The 15,291-nt window shown below is 32.5% G+C and overlaps 1 protein-coding gene and 1 pseudogene across 38 annotated transcripts in view; both read left to right on the top strand.

Annotated features, from left to right (window-relative positions):
• Positions 1-15,291, top strand: part of LOC145241638 (uncharacterized) — a 530,026-nt gene that overhangs the window by 442,574 nt on the left and 72,161 nt on the right. For all 38 annotated transcript variants that reach the window (XM_080104769.1, XM_080104766.1, XM_080104764.1 and 35 more), the window contains 2 exons: positions 2,286-2,336; positions 5,239-5,942. In XM_080104769.1, coding sequence (XP_079960895.1) covers positions 2,286-2,336; positions 5,239-5,942 — 755 coding nt within the window. The remainder of the gene's footprint in view (positions 1-2,285; positions 2,337-5,238; positions 5,943-15,291) is intronic.
• Positions 11,400-11,516, top strand: LOC145241925 (5S ribosomal RNA; annotated as a pseudogene).

The following is a 15,291-nucleotide window of genomic DNA, read 5'->3' as shown; positions in this document are numbered from 1 at the left end:
TTGTCTGGTGGACAGTAAAACAACACTATGAGTATTTAGAGTTTGATTATTTAAAACATTATCTTAACAAGAATTTGTTAATATTCGACTTGAAAACTATTATGTTGTAGTCAGCTAAGAAGAAGCCCTGTAGCACTGTGTCCAACAGATTAACATTTCTTGGAAAGAAACTCTTTTCAGGGAAGTTTTGTTTAATTTTCGGTACTCAGAGGGAGAAAAGAAAATTGTTTATAGTGGTTGTAGTTAAACGAGTTTTGTTATGAAAAGTCTCAGCACATGACTTTATTTTTGTTAGGTGCTTGGTTGATTTGACTTATGGTTTTTGACAGGATATATTGTTTTAATGCAGTACCAATGATGAAAATAATTGAGGAGGAGGAGTAAATTCAGAGAATAATCAGTAACCAAAGCATATTGTTACGATGGAGATGATTAGTTGTTTTAGTTTATGGCATATCAACTCATTTTGCATTGTTAAATGCTGAATCCAGTAATTCTGGGAAAAGTTTCTATGCTTCAGAACTGCACGCCTGTGGAACTCTCTTCCATTTGCCTGCTTCCAGCTGACTACAATTTGATTGTCTTCAAGTCCAATGTTAACACATTCTTGATGAACCGTCCCTCTAAGTAATCTAATTTACAAAATCTCCACTACTTATTACTACGCTATAATCCCATGACATGTATACCCATTAACCCTTATCCTCGAGTGGCCTCTGGGCCTTTATAAGTGGTGCCCCTTGTAAAAAAAAAATATATATATATATAAATATTTCTTCATAGTGTCTCGTTCTGGTTTGTGCTATGGCATATCAACCCTTCTTGGGGTCAGTCATTTTGATAAGTTTTTATGCTTCAAGTTCTTAGTAGTTTTACAAAATTACTGATGGGGCTGCTCAAGCGGTTTTTGTAGACCACAGTTCTCTACCTTGGGAGCACTGGCTTAAAAATCCTCTACCTTGTATCATATGTTCCGGTAGTAGATAAAAATGTATCAAAAACACATCAAATTAAAGAAGAAACTTTTTTTTTATCATAAAATTAAGTTAATCTTTCTCTACTCGCAATAACTAATTCTAGATTCTAGAAAAAATTACACATATTGTTATTGACGTTGGATAGTATTTTCTCTGTTGCACAAAAAACATTTCTCATTTTTGGTCCCCCGACAAAGGAGAGATTGGACTTAGTAATTCAGTTTCGTTTGTCCATTCGTTTGTTCGCATTTTTCTCAATAACCATGCCTTCACAAACATTAGTCATGGTGAAAGTAAATTTTTGCCAGAACAGGAGGAGATTTGTTCTTTAGATTAGTCATTATTTACAAAAGAAAAAAATAGAAACTTTCAATCGTGATTTCTGTTATTAGGTTGGTGCAAAAATAATGTTATTTTTTATATATACAGTTGAACGTCAAAAAACATTATTTTTGCACCAACCTAATATTTTTTATTTTTATTTTTATTGACTAAAAAGCAATACATAGAACATATTAGCGGATACTGATTGCCATCATAAAAAAAACACTGAAATTGAACATGGTGACCTGTCTTGTCCACAATATTACATACCTACTGACGTTTAGCTTGAAAATATATTTTTCAGAATAATTTGGATTTTTTTTTTTTTTTTTTTTTCAATTGCTGTTGAGCAAAAAGATATTTACAAAATATTTCCAACCCAGAAGTAATTAGTCATCCACATCTGTGTGATATTGTGAACAAGACGAGCATCCATATTGAATTTTAATTTTTATTACAGTAATAACTTTTTTTTTTCTTTTTAAATTTTCTCATCAGTTTGTTCAAGCTATCTGGAATTTCCATAGATTAAGAAATTATCCAAATTGCGATTAAAAAGTCAAATAAGGTTCAGTAAACTACCATGATATTTCCCATGTGATTTATCGAAATTAGTCTGAAAGCCTCAGGATTTAAATTTAAAAGAAAAGAAAGAGATTGCGGATTAAGAAGAGTCATCCCCTCCCCCCTCCCAATTATTTTGTATCCTATTTGTAAAAGTATATTTTCCTTTCGGTAGATTTCATTCTTTAAGGAAGCATTGTTTCTTTCTTCTTTTTCTTTTTTTTTCTTTTCTGTTTTTTCTTTTCTTTTTTTTTTCTTTTCTTTATTTTTCTTTTTTCTTTTTGTTCCGCATAAATTGGAAGTTCAACTTTGAAAGATGTTTTAGTAAAAATGGCTTTATTGAATTGAAGCAAAGTGGATGAAACATGAATTTAACAAGAGTTCACTTTTTAATTTTGGCTACATTTTATTTTTTTTTAGCGCTTGGAAATGATTATGAAGAGAGTGAAAACTGATACAGATACAGTCCGGGTTAGTATTCATTTACAATTTTTTTTTTTTTTTTTTTTCCCATATAAAAGTTATTTTATCTTATTACTAATAAGTAATTTTATGTTAGGCATAATCTTATGTTCATTTTTTAATTTTCTTCATCAACAGTTATATTTTCATTCAGTAAAACACATTAGAATAGTAGATTATACACACACACACGCACACACACACACACACACACACACACACACCCACACAGGGTGACCCCAAAAAAACGGATCCAACTCTAATTAGGCCCCATTTCTTAGTGTTTTGTCCGAATGAAATGAAACTTTGGTCATAACTAGTTTATTATATTCAATACTTCACATCAAATCACTAGGGTCTTTGGCCTTTTTTTTTCTCCGTTCTACAGCATATGTTCTAGATGGCCTCCATTTAGCTCCGTGCATTTCTTGAGGTACAGCACGAAGTTGTCCATGATATTCTTACGGACCGAATTGGTAATGGCTCTCATCTCCTCCCCGATGGCTTCTTTGAGTTCCATGATGGTTCTGGGTTTCCCTGCATAGACTCTGTCCTTAAGATAGCCCCAAAGAAAAAAGTCTGGAGGGCTTAGGTCCGGGCTATGAGGTGCCCACTCAAAATCAGTCTTGAGACTGATCACTCGGCCTCCAAAGTTCTCTTTAAGCCTATCTCGGGACAGGTTTGAGGTGTGAGAACTTGCTCCGTTCTGCTGAAACCAGAACTTGCTCCTGAGCGACAGGTAGACGGTCTGGAGCTCACTCTTGAAGGTTTTGAGGATCTCCACATACTGCTCCTTGGTGACTGTCACTACTGCACCAGATTCTTCGATGAAGATTGGTCCGATGATGCCTCTGGCCTAGATTATAGCCCACACCGTACACTTAGGAGAGTGCAGGGGCTTGGTGGCTACTTCATTTGGTCTGGAGGACCCCAGAAGACATTTGTCTTGGAGTTTGCCTTTCCATCTTGATCGAAGTGGGCTTAATCTGAGGTCCAAAGGAGGTTAAGGAAACTTGGTGTCTCCTCGATCTTCTCGTGCATCTTGACTGCCATAGCCCTCCTCTGCTTCTTGTCTGAGGCTGTAAGGGTCTGCAGCATCTGTATTCTGTATGGGTAAGCCCTGATATCGTTCACCAGCACTCTCCTGCAAGTCTCACAGGACATACCGAGGGACTGACCGCTTACGCACAGAGCGTTTCGGACTCTGCTGGAGATACTCTCTCACTCTTTCGACCAGCTCGGCTGTTCGCTTCTTGGGACGTCCCGAGTGGCTTGGACGGTTCTCTCTGGCAGCATTGAGGTTCTCCACAGTCCCATACTTCTCGAAGTGGTCCACCCAGTTCTGAATTCTGCTTTTGGATGGAGCCTTTTCACATTCGAACTGACGCATGAAACTGTCCTGGGTTTTCTTAAACGAGCCTGTCTTGTAGTAAAATTTAACACAGTGTATTCTTTGTCCCAGCTCCCACTGGGGTCTTGGTGTACTCACGGTCAATGATTCTGCCATGTCCTGTAAAATAAGGGCAACCGGTGAAAAATAATGGAGATATCACAAAGTGTACATGGGGCCAGTTTTTTTTGGGTCATCCTGTATATATATATATATATATATATATATATATATATAGAGAGAGAGAGAGAGAGAGAGAGAGAGGATGTCCGAAAAGAAGCTGACGGATTTGAAAATTGATTTAGTGCATTGTCCTGATGAAAATGCAACTGATCCAATTTGAAGAGTGCTAGCCTCTTCCGATGGAATCTCTTCTTGAACTCCCTTAAAACCTCAACATAGTATTTCTTGTTGTCTGTCCAATCAGAACCCAGTGGATGTAGATCATGCCAGTGCTCTCAAAAAAAAAAAAAAAAAAAGAAGGAATTATCATAAGTTTCTGGGTGGATTTGCTCCGTCGAGCCTTCTTGGGTTTGGGAGATCCAGCATGCTTCCACTGGGAACTCTGTCTCTTGGTCTCTTGGTCATAAGCAATAGATCCAGCTTTCATCACAGGTCATCAGAGAATCAAGAACTGTGGGATCTGAATTGATCAGCTCGACCATCTCCTGGCTGTCATGACAACATCTTTCTTTCTGATCTTCTCTGAGCATCTTTGGGACAAACTTTGTGTAAATCTTTCACATTTTCAGTTCCTCATGAATAATTATGTGTACAGTTCCCACACTGACATCAAACTGTGCGCTTATTGTCTCTGTAGACACACAACAGTCCTTATCCATGAAATTCTTTATTTGGCCAATCAACCCTGGTGTTCTGACTTCCTTACTCCTCCTACGCCTCTCCTCATCCCTCACAGACTCCATACCTTCCTTGAATCTCTTATTCCACTCAAAAACTGATGCTCGATTCATGCAAGATGGTCCAAAAGCAGTTTAAAGCATTCCATACATTTCTGTGGCATTTTTTCCAAGCTATAAACATAATTTTATTGCATATCGTTCTTCTAAAGTGTCCTCACATCCAAATTTCATTTTTTAAATTCAGCTGTGACAATCGGGCTTTAATAGGGTGTATTCCAGTTCCTGCTGTAGCTGTTCCTTTGAACCTGAAATCATTAAAATTAGTCCGTCATCTCATAAGATGTATAGCAATAACATACTGAATTTTCAAGAGTTTACGACAATTTTAAATGCCTGTAAAAAAAAAAAAAGTCTGGAAATCTATTAAAGACACCTCACATATATATATATATATATATATATATATATATATATATATTACAATGTCACTTGCTGTGGTTGGATATAGGGCCTGTATGACATAATAGCTTGGAAAATATAGCTTTCTAAGATGTAAATTAATTTTTTTTTTATTTTTTATTAATTTTTTTTTTTTTTTTTTTTAGATTTTCCAAATTTAATTTCCTAATTATTTACAACTATTTCTTGTATCTTGCAGCAAGACTCTCCTTCCAAGTCTCTGCAAAGTTCACCCAGCAGAAGCAGCAACTCTTCCACGGAAATATCACCGGATGAGAAACCCGAGGAAGAACTGCACCCAACTGCGCCAACCACAGATACTTTGAACAAGGCCTCATCCCAGGAGGATATGCGCTCCTCAGGTGATGAGGAGAAAAGTGCAACTAAATTCAAATCGCCACTTTTGAAGCAACTGATGGACAAGCGGACCGATGATTCCAGCACGGATGGTAGCCCAAAATTCAAGTCACCCATTTTACAGAATATTCTTGGAAAGTCCAAGAGTAACCTTGGCAACAGATTGATGAAGACGAGTTCCTCAGAGAAACTTGGTTCCAGCCAAGAAAGCCTAGACCAACCTATTAGTGATAACATCTATAATGCCAAGGACGTTGAAAGGCGGAAGAGTGATGCTGACAAAGATGTTGACACGGCCGAGGGCAACCACGTTGACAAACAAAAATCTCTAAATAGGTTATCTGTTTCATTTGACCACTCTGTTGGTATGGATGATTCAGGGTTTGCCGACTCCAACGGAAGTACCAAGGTGCCACAGATTGATGTAAACGGAACAGGCAAGCCAGTGGGACTGTCCACTGAATCTGTCATCGTTAGTTTAGTAGACAAGGATCTGGATAATAGAGAAAACACGGAGCATTCTACATCGCCTGGAGCTCTCTCTTGGTGAGTAGCCGATTGTTGAAACTTGGGTTCACTCTCAACTAGCCTTTATCTTACACAAATATACTTACTCACATATATGTTGTGTATGTGGAAAACATTCACATATAGATATATATAACACGTATATGTGTATGTATGAGTGTGTGTGTCTTTTTCAGAGATAATGAGGAAATATTAAAGGAAGAAAGTGGAGGTGAGATTCGATCCTGTGATTATAAATTTTCAAAGTGTATATATATTTATATATATATATATATATGCACACACAAATACACATACTTTGAAAAATATACATTTATATTTTCATGTACAACTGTATAAGCCATTTTTTTTTTCTCATTTTAGACTTGTACAATTTTTTTTAATTACTTTTAATTTAATATATTTAGAAGACATTTTTTAATTTAAATATATTTGATTGAATAACAATTTTGTTTTTATCATTTTTTTTTTTCATTTTTAGTTTTTTTTTGTTTTTTTTTTTTTTGTAAAATTCATTAATTACAACCAAAAGGAAAATATTTTTCACCATATTGAATAAAATATTTTTTAGTTTATCAAATTATATTTTTTTAAAATTATTTTTGTGTCCATTTACTCCACTTTGTCCCATTCATTTATCCAACCAATTAAATAAGTGCAAACATATTTGCAGGTATTTTATGTTTAACGTGAACCAATTGGATACAATCTGGGGGTTTTCTTGGTGTGTACAGGTTTTTTAATTTCTTGTTTTTATTTAGTGTCACAAAATAGCAAAAGAAACAAAAATAACTAGAATAATTTAGACTGTTTCTGAATTCCCGAATTCAAGTTCCATGAAATACGCCTGCAGAAAGTTAGCGGTTACATCGACCGAAATGTTGTGAAAATAATATTCAACACAAAAAACGTAGAATAAATAATTTAGATTATTTTTTATTTAATTCTTCGTAAAATCTAGTGCTACAATTTTTTTTATTTGTTTTAATAAAATAAAAAATGTTATTTTTTATAATATTATATTTCCAATTAAAGACATATTTTCCTATGACTGATATATAGCAGTTTTTTCATATCATTTATGAGTTGTTTATCTTTGCTGATTTACCACAAATGTTAATATATTTTCCCTTCCAACTCTTACTGCTTTAACTTAAAAAACAAAACATTTTTTACATAAATCCATTGAGAACAATAATTTTGTTTTACTTTTTAAAGAGTAAAACTGTTTCGCGGTTTATCTCCCTTTATATTTTATTTTCGCTTAAATGCAATGGATTCTGCTAATTACAATTGCTAATAATGTTATTAGTTTGATTTATGGCCCAAAATGATTAAAATCGGAAATGTTATTCTATTTAGCAGTTTAAAGGCTTTAAAATTACTTCTAACTTTTTAATCTAATGAAATATCCTGTATTTGTTTTCCTTGTCAATCTTTAAAATTCTAAAGTAATTTTAAATCTTAAGCTGTTGAATAGAAACTAATTTCTGACTTGAATTATAAAACTTTAATGATAACAATCAAGTTGTATGGTTCGTTTGTGGTGGTTTTACAAAGGAAAATATTGATCTTTTTTTTTTCCTCCCATGCATTTTTGGTGTCCAACTATTTTTAAATAATTGGCAAGCAACACTATTATTTTACTTAAACACAAAAAAGTTTGATATAGTTCGAAATAATGCAAACTTTTATGTTGATATTTCCATTTCTTAAAGGGACACAACTCTAATGTTTAATGATTGGCTTCCATTATATTTGCAATCAGCTTTTAATAGATTTCATTTGATGATCAATCCGTACATTTTTTTATCACTCGCATCAGTTATATAAATAAATTTGATTAAGTATCACACATTTTATAAGTGTAATAATTAAAAAAAAATTTTTTTTAATTAATACATTTTCTTTAATGACGTCTACTGCCTATATTTCAATCAATAAAAACTTCTCCAGAGATCATTGTATCAAGTGGGGTGATCCAAATGTTTTGCATTATTCATAAATTTAACGCCCACCATTTTACACATGAACATTTAACTTCCTATGGAAGATCTTCACGAGGCAACAGGATGTATTAAAGAGAATATAACAATTGATATACTTTCTTTTCTTGAATATATATATATATATATATATATATATATATATATATATATATAGGTACTTGTACAGTTTAATCAAGACATTAAAAAATGAAAATATTGATAAAAAGTTTAAATTGTACGTATATGTTATGGAATGAAGTTCTCTGAAAAAAAATTTCACTTAATTTCATCAAGTAGTTTTTGTTTTACAGGGGAAAAAAATCTGTTATGATACCAAGCAAAAGGTTGGATTTTTAGGAAGAAAAGCTAGTTATTAAAGATGGAAAGGGAGTGTCGGCGCTTTACATGGAGTTATCTCCCCGTGGCGTTTATAAACTCCAAACAAAAATTAAAAAAAAAATAGATGTCTGCCTTCAATGCGCTCTCATAAAAACGTGTTTTTCTGCTGTAAAAAAAAAAAAAAAAAAAAAAAACTACTCTATCAAATTAAGTGAAATTTTTTTTCGGAGATCCTCAGTTCAAAACGGATACATACATTATAACCTTTTTTTTTTCTTTTTTTTTTTATATTTTCATTTTTTAATGTCTTGATTAAACTGTACAAGTGTGTATGTATATATATATATATATATATATATATATATATATATATATATATATATATATACTTTTAGAATAGTATTTACATCATTTTTTGTATTTAGTTTATACAGAGCACAAAGTATGTTAATTTAAAGGCAGTCACATTTCGTTCTTTCCTTGTTTAAATTTGTGTTTTTTACAATGGGTAATACTTTCTGCCATTACATATTTGCATATATATATATATATATAATTATTTACTATAATTATTAAATACCTACAGACACTAATGTTTCATCCTTTCGGTAATCAACAGTGCAGAGTGTCACGATTAACACCAGTCGATAGAGTTGAACCCGGCAACAGAAGCCATCCCTGGCTTCATTAGCAAGGACCTAATCCATTCGGCTACCGTTAACCGCGAGAAATGCTGTTGAATTTTAGACATTTATTTTTTAATGCTTTTTAACGTCTGTCAGAGTGATCTAATCATTATATGATGATCTATGGTTTATATCTTTTACAGACCTTAAATTTCTTGTTTTTTTGTTTTTAACAGGTTTAGGTAGTTGCTTTTGCTTCTATGAATAGATACATTTTTGTTCAGCATATACACATTTAAGAATACGCACACACACTGTTATAAATATTTTAGTACTTTTTTTCTCTTTTAGTCATCCGTTTTTCGAAAACAAAACTGTCTTATAATGTCTGTTTGTTATATTTAGCAGACATTGGCTTCTGGGAAAAATACAAAAATATTTATTTAAATCACTTCCTTCAAACAAAAGTTGGATACATGAATGGACTAGAGATTTTTAATTTTAATTTCTTATATAACATTTCTTTGAGCTTTATTTAATCTCAATTATTTTAAATGTTTTTTTTTAATTTTATTTTTTTGCGATCCTTTTTCATAAGCATCTTAATAAAATTAGTAAATGGACCAAAAAAAAAAAACATTGATTAAATTACTGTAAGCTACCTGTATTTATTTCTACATCAGAATGAGATTTTATTTTATTCCCACAGATGCGTACCATAAATAGAAAAGATCCATATGCCTTGAAAGTGAGGTTAGGGACCCATAAAATTTATTTACCCTCCTCCGAAAAAGACACAGCAATTATAAAAATGAAAAAGCATAAAAAAAATGTGGCTTTTTGTTATGCTTAAAAATGTTTGGCTTTATTTACGATCAATAAATGATACGGTGTAAATATCCTGTATTCTGTTGATAATTACACGTTGAACTTGCATGAGCTCAAAACTCGCTATTTCTTTATGGGATATGACTTTATTCAATTTTGTGATACTAAGTTATATAGTCATTCTCCTTGCTAGAGACTTCATTTTCAGAAGTTTTCATAGCATTAACTATGTAAATAATTGGTTAAAAATCATATTGAATTGTTGATTAGACTAATTTTATGATCACAGGATCGGTTTCCTTTCCTCATATCAAAAAAAAAATAAAAATGAGATCAGTTCTAAGTCATATTCTTTGATCCCTTGATCATATTCTATCTCTGATAGAGAATATAAAACTGTGAATGATATCTTTGTTTTTTTTTTTTTTTTTTTTTTTTTGTTCAACTATTAAATTAAAATTTGCTTTTTTTTCCAAGAAAACTAAAAACTAAAAAAAAAAAAAAAAAAAATCAACTACAAAATTTGAAGTAATGAATGTTTCTACACCCTCAAACAAAAAATAAATGATCCTAACAACTTTGAAATATTGCTATTCTTTTTTTTTAGCTCAATAAATTTTTTTTAAAGAAATAAGAGTAGCAAAAATACTGTGTATTTTTTTTTTTTTTTTGATTAGTATAAGAAATAAAATAGAAAAAAAAAACAATGATCATGTCATGTAAATAGAATTTTAAAACAATTCTTAGATATAAAATCATAGCAGATGAGATTGCTCCTCACTCTTCTCTTTACAAAAACAACAAAAATATTAATCAAAAAATGTCTCTTGAATGAGTGCCTGTTTCACTTTTTGAAACTTGTCCTAATTTCCAACATAGCTGCCTCAAAGGGACTTTACATATTTGTTCAAAATTTTTCTCTTCCACATAATTTATATCATATGTGTTTGTGTGTGTGCATATGCATGTATATATGTGTGTATCTGTATATAAACAGCATACACTATATGTTTGCGTGTGTGTATACTACATTTGTATATGACCTCGGTTTACAAAATTAAAACTATGTCTCTATTTCATTTGCAAATAATTGCGATTGTTACGATTTGTGTATTGCATACTTCTGCATACATACACTCTTACCATTGAAAACAAATAAAACAATCTTTTTCTATATATATATACGTTGCCGTGGATGTTTATCATGCTGGTCTTCTTATTGTTGCTTCTTCTCAGCATCTTTGATGGGTGACTGTGATCTTGTCTATTAGTTGTTGATCTTCTGTTTTAACTTAAGACGAATAATTTATCATGCATGAAAGCATAATGGAGACTTGCTGAGTTTTTAAGGTTTTATTTAGAGAGTTTACTAATTGAGGGGAGTGACTAATATGACTGTTTAATTAATTATTTACTTAATTTTCTTAACTTAATCTGAAGGATGAGAATTGAGAGACATAGACAGGCAAAATCTTGAGGCAACATTCTCTTGGATTATCTCTATATTGTCGGGCACATCTTGTCTGTATTGGTTCGAATGAGAAACTGACTACAAACTCTGTTCTCTTGTCTGAACACGTGATGCTATCTTTCCTCATAGTGTTCGATCCTGCATTTCTAGCGTGTTTTGTCTCAGGAGCTAACCTTTGACCTCCTTCACAATCATGTCATCTGCAGCTGTGTATGTTTCCGACATATATGGCATAATCAGGTTGACACACCGGTTCTCGTCAGATCACTGAAGTTAAGCAACGTTGAGCCTGGTTAATACTAGATGGGTGACCATTTGGGAATTCTAGGTGCTATATGTGTTCTCCGCTTATCCCAGCATTGTTTCTAGTCATCTTGAACCTTCACTTGCCACTTGTATTTAACAATGCTGACTCAAGAGAAGTGTCATTGGAGATTGCGCAACTCCTGCCACAAAAATTCCATGTGCAGGCACCTTTACAGTGGGTATCCATAGTCTGTCAAGACTGAGAGAAGCTACCATATTTCTGATTGCCGCCAGATTATCCTGACATGTACTACTGCGACCTCCCGACAAAACTCACACTAGTTAATGTAATTGCTGCTTACTGGTGCAGGGTCCCAAAAGCCATTGAGCTAAGTGCTGTCACCTGTTTGTAATATCTGAGGTCTGTATGCATTTAAATTGAATACATATGCACACACACATATACACACACGCACACACATATATATACACACACGCACACATACAAATGTCCATTACTTATATGCAGGTAGGAAAACGTTAAGTTTTGGAAGACAAAGAAAAAAGATGAAATTTGTTTTCAGCTAAAAATCTACTTTTCAAAGTGACGAAAAAAAAAATGCCAATACCTCCTCTTGAATGAACTTCTACCTTCGTACATTTTGTGTTTATTGCCTTTTAAGGACTGCTGCTATTGTTGCATACTAAAATGAATTGGGAGGGTGGGAAATGAAGGTCTGTTTTTCTGGGTGTCCCCTTTTTTTTTTCTTTCTTTTTTTTTCCCTCCTCCCACAAATATTTTGAATTTCTCCCCTCTCCTTCAGAATTGGACTGCATCATAAAACCAATAAAATGATGTTTCTTTTTTTTATGTAAATTGTTATACTGGATAAAGAAAAAAAAAAAAAAATGAAAAGAAAGTTCACAATTTGATGTTTTTTTTATTGTTATTGCTTATATTTTTTTTTATTATTAATATTCAAATTTTTCCACATTGCAAAATTTTATGCTATATATAACAATAATTATAATAATAATGACCTGTATAAATAAAGAGGTCATACAACAGCTAAATATAAAATCTAATTAAAAAAAAAGGTAATGTAGTACCTGTTCTATTATCATGAGACCGTTCTCCCAGGGTTTATCTTCTCCTTTTTTTGAGTAGTAGTGATAATATAATCTATTTCGTCATCAGGAGATCATCATAGGTAATAGGGTCAGCTAACAGGAGAAAGCCTAAGAAAAGATGAATGGAATGATATGGATGGATTTGAGAGGAAGAGGGATAAATAAAGACCTGGTCAGAGATAGATTAGTTTGGAAGTCAATTTCTGAAAGCTGTCAAACAGAAAACAGCGTGTAAAACCAAATGTGATAATAGATGATTTTTTTGGTCAATTCTGTCTTTGAGAATGTTGTTGCAGAGGTTTTGGGCCGAATGATCTGGCCAAAATCGTGCAGCCTCCGCTTCTTGATATTCATCTAAGGTCCCTTTCATCATCCATTTCTTCAAAGAAAGATTTGTTGGTATAAAATTTTGTTAATCTTATCTTTGATGTCCATTATTTAAAAAACAAATATTGTTAGTTCGGCAATGGCTGTCAGTTTCACAGTCTATGACTCACAACCATACCTTGCCATCGACCATATTAACGTTGTTTTGTTTTTTTATTACTACCTAAGAGCAAAGGATAAAAGTTAAAGAAATTTTCAGTTGGACGATGAACACCACCATTGAAAGATTGAAATTAGATGGGTAGGGATGGACAGAAGGTTACTTGAGAGAAATTTATTATCCAAGCAAACAGCTCAACAAGTATTTATTACCATTAGACTTGTAAAGGACCATGGTGTAGTCAGTTGAGAAAAAGACTCATTGTATTTCGCTTCATTTGCTTCACAGGTAAGATTTTCTAGGAAAAAAATCTTTGTTCATTGAAGTCTCATTTGATTTCTGGTACAAAGAGAGAAATAAAAGTTCATTTTTATGTCTGTGGATAATCAAGTTCTTGCTCTGAATATTTTTCTTGGGACACTGCAACTCTGTCTATACAGTAGAGAGACGCTTTTTTTGATGTCTTTAGGAATTTGAGATTCTTGTTCCTTTGCCGGAAACTCTCTTTTCAAAAATGGTAAGAGTAAAAAATATTTTTTATTCATATTATTTGGATTCTTTGGACTACTGTCCTCATCTTGAGTATTATTTGCACATTTCAGTCGGTGTAACCTTTGACCTTCTTCAGGTGCATCTTGTCAAACTTAGGAATCTGCACAGAATTTTCAGACAGAACCTTTTATTTAATCCATAGGGACAGCATGCTCTTGTTCTGTCAGCCATGACTGGGTAGAATTCCTAAGTAATTCACAATTGTATTTTTGAGTCACCCACACTGAGGATTAACCTTCAATTTCCAGGAATGTGAGTTTAATAACTGAATTTCATCAAATACTCTATCCACTGTGCCATGTGTCCTTGAGAACAGTAGTCCAAAAAATCCAAATAATATGAATAATCAATCCTCACCTCCAAAATTCAAAACCGTGATTATCTTTTATATTGGAATATTTTATGCAGGAAAAAAATGTTTTACTGTTTTGAATCCTGATGCAAGTGTTTCCAAAAAACATAGACTGACAACATTTTGTCTTTTATTGATTGCATATTAACACACATATCATAGCATAATCACGTTGGCATACCGGTTCCCATGAGATCACTGAAGTTAAACGCTGTTGAGCTTGGTCAGTTCTAAAATGAGTGACCATTTGGGAATTCCAGGTGCTGTATATGTTCTCTGCTTATCTCTGCATTGTTTTCAGTCTTCCTGGATTTCTCTGGACTCAAGCAGTGCTGATTCAGGAAAGGTGTAGTTGGGGGATTGTGCAACCTTGCCTTATAATTACTCGTGCAGCTATCCTTACAAGGGGTATCCATTGTCTCTTAAGATTGAACAGAGCCCTTGATTTCTTAAAATCACTGATCCTAGATGTTTCATATTGTCACCACCGTCGCTTACTTAGCTCTCCCTAATAATATATATGCATCTTCACATAAATAATGGTCTGAAATCAGAGCCAGAGAGTAACAAAAGTATATAAACTTAAAGCATTTATTAAGCAAGGTAGAGCACATGAATTTCGCACTAAAATAAGATCCGCTCAATAGGAGGAATTTAGTCCTCTAGAGCTTAAATTAAATGTGGAGTAAATGAATTTACCAAATATATTCAAAGAAATCAAGACAAAAAAACAACTAAGTGTACGATCGTTTCAGAGATGATATTCTGTTTTAGATATAATCTCATCAGCACAATTGGTCAACACCATTTAATAAATATATCGCCGCTCTTGCTCGATGAGCTAGATTTCTTTCGTACAGAAAATGCTCAGAAAATGTAAATCTCTGGCATTCAGATTTTGTGTGGGTAAAACTGTGATCTTATTTTGGATTTTCTTTCTGCTTCTTCACCTACTTTTAATGGTAATGTTAAACGTATTGACACCATTTTAAGAAATTTCATGTTTTTGTATGAAATTGCAGTAATGAAATAGGTGTATAAATCATAAAAAAAAAATATGTATGTAATCATTAAAAAAAAATAGCTATATAATTATTTTTTTAAAAATAGGTATATAATTATTAAAAAAAATAGGTATGTAAATTAAAAAAGATTAGGTATATAATTATTTTAAAAATAGGTATATAATTATTTAAAAAATAGGTATATAATTATTTAAAAATAAAAACAACTTTTGCAATATGGAATTTGAATATTAACTTTTTGCGTGTCACTGTCTGCCTATGTGTGTGTGTGTATATATGTATTGCCACATGTGATTGCATAATAGTTAAAATAGTGTGTGTA

Source organism: Euprymna scolopes, chromosome 20, assembly GCF_053919585.1.
Source record: "Euprymna scolopes isolate OS-2025 chromosome 20, ASM5391958v1, whole genome shotgun sequence".
Taxonomy (NCBI): Eukaryota; Metazoa; Mollusca; class Cephalopoda; order Sepiida; family Sepiolidae; genus Euprymna; species Euprymna scolopes.
Note: the sequence above shows the minus strand (reverse complement) of the source record. Positions and strands in the feature narration are given on the sequence as shown.